Source organism: Lactuca sativa, chromosome 4 (assembly GCF_002870075.4).
Source record: "Lactuca sativa cultivar Salinas chromosome 4, Lsat_Salinas_v11, whole genome shotgun sequence".
NCBI lineage: Eukaryota > Viridiplantae > Streptophyta > Magnoliopsida > Asterales > Asteraceae > Lactuca > Lactuca sativa.
Genome location: NC_056626.2, coordinates 118,997,683 through 119,007,795, shown reverse-complemented (window position 1 = coordinate 119,007,795; position 10,113 = coordinate 118,997,683). Strand labels below are relative to the sequence as shown.

The following is a 10,113-nucleotide window of genomic DNA, read 5'->3' as shown; positions in this document are numbered from 1 at the left end:
TACATGTTTTAATTAATAGAAGAAATCATACATGATTTGAATGTATGAACCAAAATCACAATGAAGCCATCTCCAAATGGTGTTTTGTGAAACAAAAAATCCGCAGAAAATGAGAATTCACATGGATCATATCTACAATTTATCCTAATAATAATAATAATAATAAGATTTGAGGTTTTTAGAAAGTTAATGTTAAAGTAATATATGTGATCCGGGTTCTAAAAGGCATGTTAAGGTGTGTCATGACATGAGGTGTGACTATGTTGTTTTGAAAACATGCATGACATTGATGTTAAGTGTGGCGTATGCCAAGACGGGTTATGGCGCACCAAGGCACATTATGGTTTTTTGTTAACTTTTTGTTATTAAGGGTCGATATAACTCTTTTAAAAACTTGATATATTTTATATAAATCAATAATTATATTATTTTTCTTTTTTATATATACAAAATTGTCGCCGTAAGTCACATTTTGAAAAACGTCATGATTCGTCATTGCTCGTAAAGTTTGAAGCATGACCTTATCGTCACGTCATGCATCATGTCAGTTAAAACCTTGTATATGATTAATCCATAAATTTATCATTAATTGTTAACATCTTAATTTAATTACTAAAGTAAGGAAAATGGAACATATCAAATTAAGAAACGATATAATGACTTTTTTAAAAATTATTACAACATAATCATATCTCTTATAAGAGTAGGGATGAACAATTAGTATCAAATTTTGATATTGTAAAGGTACCGTACAAGAACCGATACCAAATTTAAACATATGAGACGGTACTCTAAAATCACGAAATTCGGGATTTGGTACCATTAGTACCAATGCTAGTACCGAAAACCGATAATATTCTCGGTAATGTTAATAAGATTCGATACTCAGGATTGACTTTCAATCAAATTCGATTTTCAGATTGGTTCCGTCCCATGCTCATATCCCTATATAACGGTACTTGCAAAATTACTATATTGCTTCAACAAAACAAAACCCTAACAAATTATTTTGCAAAAGTATAACTATTTTAATTACTTTAGTAAAATTGTATGCATACATACTTTTAAAAAATGGTAACCCACATTAACCGATTACGTAATCCATGTGGAATGTCAATCGTAGAGCACTAATGATATTTTATGTATAAATATACTTTACTATATAAAAGAGCAAATACAATGATTTAAGCTATTTTTAACACGTCACAGTTAACTTATAAACTAATTTGTTACGTTGTCATGTTTAACAAAAAAAAATAGTTTATCAAATAGTTTTTTTAAAAAGCTACTAAAGATAGTTTTCAAGGAGCTTGTGTTTTTAAAAATTCTTTCCAAAGATATCATTTATTAGTTATAAAGAATATATTCCCCATGTTGTATATTTATTGAAAATTATATTATTAAAAAAATATAGTAGAATACTAACATTGGTTATTGATTTATTTATTAAAGCTCTATTTAATATAATTAATTATTACATTATTTATTTATTACTTAGTTTTATAAGATAAAAATATTCATTTTCTCATTTTAAAATAATATAAATATTCAAGTATAGATGCCATTCTAAAAATCATATTTATTTATTGGGAGAATTTAATATATGCCCTTATTAAACATCAAAATATCATATTTATCCAACTTAATTTCTAAATATCAAATTTACCCTTCATAAAATTTCTAAATATCATATTTACCCTTCATAAAATTTCAAAATATCATATATGTCCTTTTTAAACATCAAAATATCATATATGGCCTTCCTAAATATCAAAATATTGTATATGCAATTTTTAAACATCAAAATATCAATGTTAATATCTAAAATATCCTCCATCTACAACATGATAATAATAAACAACAACAAAAACTAAACAATCAAAATATACATTCCATAGAGAGGGTTGAAGATGAATCTTTTTGTTAGTCAAGAGGACGATATTCCAACAATTTAGAATTTCACATTCAATTATCATAGACTTAAGGATAATATGGTTAAAAATTTTATTTATTATAATAATGATAAGGTATAAAATATGATTATAAAATATTAAAAACATTATAAAAAGGATTTGGGCAAATATGATATTTTGAAAGTTTATGAAGGGTAAATATGATATTAAGAAATTAAACTGGGCAAATATGATATTTTGAAGTTTAACAGGGACATATATGAAATTCTCCCTTATTTATTTAACAAGTGATCAACAAATAGCATTATGCTCGATCATAAACACCATCTATGAAAAGATCTATTGATATAAGAATTTATTAAATATTGTTCAATAATTTATTTTATAAATAATTTTATTATTTAATTTATAATATGTGTTGATAAAACTTGTCATTTTAAAAGCTTAAAAGAAACAAATATAATACAACATGAAATATGAGATAAAACATATAAAATTTCTACATATGATATATGATCTTATGTTATTTTACGTCTTAGTTAATTGTTAAAAAAGATCATGGCTAATATTTCCAAAATAACTTTTATAAAAGAACCTTTTAATGTAATTTCGAGCCAATTATACAATTTTAGTTGAAATTTCTTCTTACAATTTTGTCTAATTGCAATTTTGATTGACACATATAAATATCTAAAATAGGGATGAGCAAAAGGACCGAACTGGTCGGAACCGGCCCGAACCGGGAATCGGCTTCGGCCAAAATCAAGAACTGAACCAGCCCGGTGGTTCTACCGGTTCCCGGTTCCTACCGGTTCTTGTCGTGTCTTCAAATGTTGGAACCGGTCCTTGAAAAATAGCATCATACGGTTCCGGTTTTTGCCGGTTCTACTGGTTCTGGTTATATCAGTTTCGGTTCCTACCGGTTCCCGGTTCTAAAAATCCACAAAAATAACGTCCCGGTCCCGGCCCGACCGGTTCTATCGGGTTCCGGTTCCGGCCGGTTTCCGTCCATATGCTCATCCCTGAACTAAAATAACTATATTTAATTTCTTATAATTTTCTTTTATTGATTTGGTCCGGCGAAAATAAGCAGAGACTTCAAAACGCCATGAATCAGACCGAGAAACGCCATGAATCAGACCAAGGAACGATTGCTATCGAATCCAAATCACAATAAATGGAGCCATCAACCCGATTGCTGTTGAATCCAAATCACAACAATGGCGATGTCATCAACCTCGATCCTCAAATTCCCACTTTACAACTCCCTTAGATTAACAAATCTCAAACCTAAACTCCCCTCATCCCTCATCTTCAACCCCCAGAAACCAAAATCACTTACCCTTAAAACCTACCAAAGAACACAGATAAAATCCCTCTTCACCGGAATCGTGGAAGAACTGGGAAAAATCAAGGAATTAGGTTTCGACGAATCAGGCGAATCATTCGACATGGTAATCCATTCTCCAACCGTCCTCCAAGACGTTAACCTCGGCGACAGCATAGCTGTGAACGGCACCTGTTTAACAGTCACAGAATTCGATTCCGATCGGTTGGAATTCAAAGCCGGTTTGGCTCCTGAAACGTTAAGAAAGACGTCGTTAATCGAATTGGTGAAAGGTTCGGTTGTTAATTTGGAGAGAGCTGTGAAACCATCGACACGAATGGGTGGGCATTTTGTGCAGGGGCATGTTGATGGAACAGGTGAGATTGTTTCAATGGAGGTTGAAGGAGATTCGTTGTGGATTAAGGTGAAAACTTCGCCGGAGATATTGAAATTTATAGTGCCGAAGGGGTTTATTGCGGTGGATGGGACTAGTTTGACGGTGGTGGAGGTGTTTGATGAAGATGGGTGTTTTAATTTCATGATGGTGGCGTATACACAGCAGAACGTTGTGATTCCATTGAAGAAAATCGGGCAAAAGGTGAATCTGGAGGTGGATGTATTGGGGAAATATGTAGAGAAGCTTCTTAGCAGTGGATTTGTGGAGAGTATTAAATCAAGATGATGATGATGATCAGGTACTGTTTGTTTGTTTTTTTTTCTTCAGGTTTGAATTTGATCTGCAATGACAATGTTGTAACACGTGTTTGAGTTCTAATAAAATCATGCAACTTTCTGAAGCATAATTGAATCTAGGAAAACGTCTTATAAAAATTTCAAAATGGTTTAAAAAACACTATTCTAATAGTATTTGGTATTTAAAAAAATACTATCTAAATAAATAAAGTATTTATATAAAAACCACCATCAACTACATAGTATTTTGTTTAAAAGGAAATCTATAGAAAAATTCTAAACTTTTGGGAAAAGTTTCAAAAACGTCCTAATTTTTTTTAATAGAAAATTCTTATTATTTTGAGAAAATCGCATAATCTTTCATTTGTTGTTCAAATATTAAAAAAATGATTTTTTTTCGTTAATTAGGATAAAATGTTAAATAATTTGGACTTTTCTGTTAAAAAAATTATGATTTTTTTGAAACTTTTTCCTAAAAGTTTTGGAGTTTTCTGTAGATTTCTCTTCGTTTAAATGTTATTATAGTAACCGACATTTACCGGTAAGAATTAATTAAGGCAAAGAAAACAAGAGAAAATGATTAATGAGGGTAACTATTTCAAAATTATTCAAAAAACATCATCCAAGTTTAGTCTCTACAAAAAATACCATCAAAATAAGATATTTTTACAAAAAAACATCAGCAAACTATATATTTTGTTCAAATGTTACCCATAGGTAACCAACTCTTGCAGGTTAAATGATGATTTGGCCTAATTAGTATGACATCCCCCTTAATAAATAAATGTTTTTTTGCCACATGTCATTCTCTTATTAGTTTTGACACTTGTCATTTTGTGGTATTTTTGAAATAAATATTATCCACTTGTTAATTTTTGGTTTGTTTCAAGTTTTTAAAATTAAAATCATATATGCTTATATATGTAAAGTATTAAATATTATATATATGATATTAAATTGCAATAAATATGTATTTTTCTTTCTTATTTTAAAGTTGTACATTCAAAAATAATTTATGTTTACATTTTAATGTTTAATCTTTTTTTAAATCAACTCGTGTATTACACAGGTCTTACACCTAGTGACATAATAATTGGTGGCATGTCATTAATTAATATATTCTTCCTTTATAAATCACCGATTTAGGGCTTCTTCATGAACGAATTACTTCTTCTTCTTTTCTCGGATGGCTTATTCTTCTACTATGTATGCCAATTTAATATGGTTACAATTATGTCTTGATGAATATTTATATCAATTTGCAGTGGAGTGAAATCTACTTGTTGTTTGTAAGCTTGTGATGGTCCTATATGTCATAAAGTTCTTGTATAAGAGTTGTTGGTGAAGCTCTTTTGTCCTTAGCCTTAACCCTAGAGCATTTTGGGCTCATAGCTCCTAGAGTTCACGTAAAGTTTTCCACTTTACGTGAGGAATGACTTGTAGAAGGGTGGATCTAGGGATTTGAGCCCATGCATGGCTTGGAAAGCCTCTATATGGAATGAGAACTGAAGAGACTCGGCGAGTTCCATGGGTGAACTCGGCGAGTTGGATGAAGATAGGCAGGAACTCGACGAGTTGGAAGAACAACTCGGCGAGTCTGTTGAAGATTGCCTTGGACTCGGCGAGTCTGTTGTTGGACTCGACGAGTCTGGTAGTGAAGTCCTAACCTTTTTGGTTGAGCTGTGAATCGGTGAGTCGAGGGACGACTCGGTGAGTTGAGCGAGAAAGGACTCAGAGTTTGTTAGACTCGGCGAGTTGAGTCGTGGATTGGGAGTTTCTGAGTTTAGGGACTCGATGAGTCAGCGGGTTGACTCGGCGAGTAGAGTCAGTCAGGAAGGTTGACTTTGACTGAGGACTTTGACTTGACCAAGAGTTGACTAGTTGACTTCCAGGGGTATTTTGGTAATTATTGGTATTTATTGAGTTCAGTCATTTGGTATTGATCAGTGGTGGAGTTCGTGTCGGAGGTTGGAGCAGCGTGATCTTATCTTTTCAGTCAGCAGTTGCGAGGTGAGTTATCCTCACTATATCGACAGGGTCTAAGGCACTAAGGCCGGCCCTTTATCGGATGGAAATCCGGGTAGTTGTCATGTTATTGCTTTGCTATATGTTTGCATCCTGGTAGTTAGGATGGTATATGTTAGAGACCTGGTTAAGGTCGGAATCCTGGAATATAGGATGATGCTATGTTAGTGACCGGTTAGGTCGGTATCCTTGTTAGAGTGTGCTATTGTCACAACTGGAAATTTTGTGTCATGTAACCTATACACTCAAGCTAATGTGAATCAAAAGCTTAAGAACATGTGTAACACTTATGATTATGACTTCAAAAACTGCAATCAAATACATCATACAAGTACTACAAATAGTCATCAAACAATTGGAGACCCTAGAAGTCCTTGTTTAATTCCATTTTGGACTAGGACTTCCTTATTGGATCCAAATGGACCAATAAGCTTCCAATTAAACTATCATGGGCTTAGAACCCTAATTGGGCTCTAATTGGACCCACACTAATTTATTTCAACATTTTGGGTCATGTTGGGCCTAGAATGAAATGAATTAAAAGCCTTGATACATGAATAACCTAAACTAGTCCAATAAAAATATAAAAATCCTACCACATTCCTTTAGACTTAAAACATACCCAAGATTAACTCTAATATTGGGCTTAAGGGCAAAGGCCCAATTTTTTTTCCTTTCCCTTCCAAAATCTCGGCCCAAGGCCCAAACCCAAGAAAAGGAAGAGAGTTGACTTTGGTTTGCCACCTCATTATTGTCTTTTGGATATCCATGCAACTTAGTCCATATCTCCATGCATATCACTTCAAAGGTCATCTCTTCTTCCTCTCTCTCTCACTCTCGGCCACTTCAAACACACACACACTCACAAAAATCTCTCAAACTCTCTCAAGAACACTCCTCCCTCTCCACTTAAAGATCACGAAATTTAGGGAGCATTCAAGAGGAAATTCCCACAAATTCTTCATCTAAGGTAAGATTATGTTTGGATCTATGACTTAGATTCTTTTTGACATCAAAATCTTTTCCTAATCCATGCAAAAATCGTGATCTTACATCTTAGAAGCATACCAAACTCGAGATCTTCAAGGAAAGAGTGCTAAGACCAAAAATACCAAGTTTTCTTCCATCTTTTCTTCAAAAACCGAAATCACACACCAAGGTGAGCTTCATACCCCCTATTTTCTATGTTTATGAGTTTTTGGGGGGGGGGGGGGGGGGGGAATACAAGTGAAAGTGTAGATCTATATGTGTTTTGTATGCTTTGTATGATTTCCATGCTTATATGTGTGCTTTTGTGTGTTATAATGTTGGATCTAGCCATAAAACCCCTCAAAACCGAGATATACCTTATGTTAAATGATTTTAGCATCAAATATATTTCTACATACAAAGTGTTTCTAGAAAAATAGCTAAATGGCTTAGTAACAATTTCTTTGGGCTAAAAACACAAATTTTGGACCTAAAATGTGAAAAATACAAAATTAAGGGTCCAACTTGACATATCACGAATTCTGATGGATGAGGTGTGACAAAACAGTTTCAATAAAACAATTTCTGGAAATATACTCATTTAGAGGATTAAAAACATAAATTTCAAGCTTAATGGGCTAAAAATGACATTTTCGGCCCAATGAGGCCCATTATGCGAGATTTTCTGTTTTGGAGGGCCAAAACTGTGTTTTTCTGTAAAACAGTGGACTATAAGTGTTCCAAGTCTTTTTCAAAGGTTTAAAATGCTTTTTAAATTTAAAAAGGACCAAAGTTGCAAAAATTTTACAATTTGGGCCAAAATTGTCAAAATTGCGAAAAAGAAGGGTTATAACCGAGAAAACTGAAATTTCAGGGACTTAAACTGTTTTCATTGAAAAATATGCTGAAAAATATCAATTGCAATAATTTTTGGTGTTAAAATGTCAAGAAAATTGATTTAAGGACCAAACCGGAAAATATTTAATTAAAGGGTTGAAAAAGTAAATTTTACAAACAATGAGGGGCTGAAAACAGAAAATTTTCAAGGCTAATTCAATGCATACAATTGGATCAAATAATGGCACCGCGACTATCGACAAAATACAATACACTACAATACCAAAAATCGTTGTGAAACGAATTGGTTCGGTCTCGAACCAATAAAAATCCGAAACTACTAACACTACGACACTACGATTTATACAAGTAACGTTTGGGAATTCATATACATGCGAGTGTGCACAGACGTCTACGCACCATCTTTGGGCCCCAAAAGTGTAAAATCTTGTTTGTTGGGCCTAGCTAGCCCAATGACCTGATCTTAAGGCCCGAAGACCTCTATCTTACGAAGTGTTGGGTTTTACCGATCTAACACAACGTAAAAGGACTTTCAATGGCTTGTATACTACTGGTCCCCAAGGGTCCTTTGGTATTGCTAGTAAAGTCGACATTTCATGCGAGGCGGGTCTGGGACCCCTCGTACATTTTTTTATCCCCAACCGGTTAATGGAGTCATCGAGGTCTTCGTGCCCTCTTTCTCTTCGGATGTGGGACTACACATAGTCAGGGCGGTTGGATAACGTGATTAGTACGGACGACGCCTACGGGATCGTTAGTATAGCTATAAACTGGTCGTTTGTGTAATGCATGTTTGTAGCAATTAATCATGCTCAAAAATAATCCAACGTCGCCTGGGACTGACACTACACGCTATGCAATGGTTTCAATGTAACTTCATGGAATTCAAGGAATTAGGAAAACATCGGGTTTTCCTAGGGTTTTCAATACACACAGGTTCGAAATACATACAACTTTAATGAACAATTTTTACAAGCATAGAAACAAACAAGCATACCTATGGATCTTCACAAACGTTTTCAAAAGCTTTTCTTTTCAGAAAATATCGGATTTTCTGGTGGTTTTCAAACGACACGAAACATTGTTTTTCAAATACCGCTTATGAACTCACCAACATTTCATATGTTGACGTTTTTCAAAATACTTGTATTCTCAGGGAACCAGTGAATCAAAGGAAATCATATTCAATGATGGCTTGCAGTTTATTTATGTACGAATCGAACAATTTATTTTTTTGGGAATGTAATGTTTAAACAATGTACTTCATGTAAACTCTACTGGTTGTACTATATTAATGCATGGTGACGAATGTTGTTACGTTTCATATATATTCAATGTTATGGTATTCAATTGAGTCACGACAGCCCCCGGACGTTTCCGCCGTCTGGTTCGGGGGTGTGACAGCTATGTATGTGATCTGCTAGATCGGTTGATTGGTGATTAATTGTCATATGATTATATGTTTATGTGCATATGGTTGGTTGACTGGGTTGGGTTGAGGCGGGTCCTGCTTTGTGCTGTAGGCCAACGTACCCAGGGCGGACCGGATATTCCGAAGGCCTAGCGAGCGGTCCGGATAGGCTGTAGGCCCCACGAGAGCGGACCAGACGTTCCGAGGCTCGGAGAGTGGACCAGGCCGACTGAAGGCCTGATGCGGGCGGACCAGTCATACTGTAGACTCAGAGAGCGGACCAGGTGGGTTGAAGGCCCGGTGCGGGCGGACCAACCACACTGCAGACTCGATGTATATGGCTAGACTCGGAGGGTGGACCAGGTGGACTGAAGGCCCGGTGCGGCAGACCAGTCACACAGTAAACTCGAAGTGCATGACTGTTCTGTTATGATATGACATGTTATGTGTATGGTATATGTTGTTGGTATTTTAGGGGTATCTCACTAAGCTTTCGGGCTTATAGTTGTGGTTTAATGTTTCAGGTACTTCAGGAGACCGTGGCAATGCAAAGACGTGATCGTACCGCTCCTCATGTTCATGTTTTATGATATGGTTATGAGAATACTCTGATAATAAATGTATTGAAAACCTTTTTGTAATCAATTAATGAAATTGGGTTGTTTTTAAAAAGTTTAAATTGGTTGAAATTTTTTGGATGTTACAATACTTTTATGACAGTTACAAAGTTTCATGTGAAATCCTAAAATATGCTCATCTTTATTTAAATGAGGTTCTCATTTGGGATATTGAAGTATAGCCTAATCGTTAGATTGTGTTCATCTTTCATTATATCCTAATTTTGAAGGTTTTATGAGAATCCATTTAATTTTGACATTGTCTTCAGAAAAAAGAAATATAAAAAACACCTCTAATCC

The 10,113-nt window shown here is 34.4% G+C and overlaps 1 protein-coding gene across 3 annotated transcripts; it reads left to right on the top strand.

Annotated features, from left to right (window-relative positions):
- Window positions 1-2,979: 2,979 nt before the first annotated feature.
- Window positions 2,980-9,859, top strand: LOC111899651 (riboflavin synthase). 3 transcript variants are annotated; one of them, XM_042901138.2, is made up of 2 exons: window positions 2,980-3,935; window positions 9,721-9,859. In XM_042901138.2, exon 1 carries the CDS (start codon window positions 3,134-3,136, stop codon window positions 3,920-3,922), a length of 789 nt encoding a protein of 262 aa, XP_042757072.1. In that variant the 5' UTR covers window positions 2,980-3,133; the 3' UTR covers window positions 3,923-3,935; window positions 9,721-9,859. The 3 variants fall into 3 exon arrangements, with proteins under 3 accessions (XP_042757072.1, XP_023751269.1, XP_023751268.1); XM_023895501.3 differs by lacking the exon at window positions 9,721-9,859 and adding an exon at window positions 8,942-9,083; XM_023895500.3 differs by lacking the exon at window positions 9,721-9,859 and adding an exon at window positions 5,003-5,210.
- The last annotated feature ends 254 nt before the right edge of the window (window positions 9,860-10,113 follow it).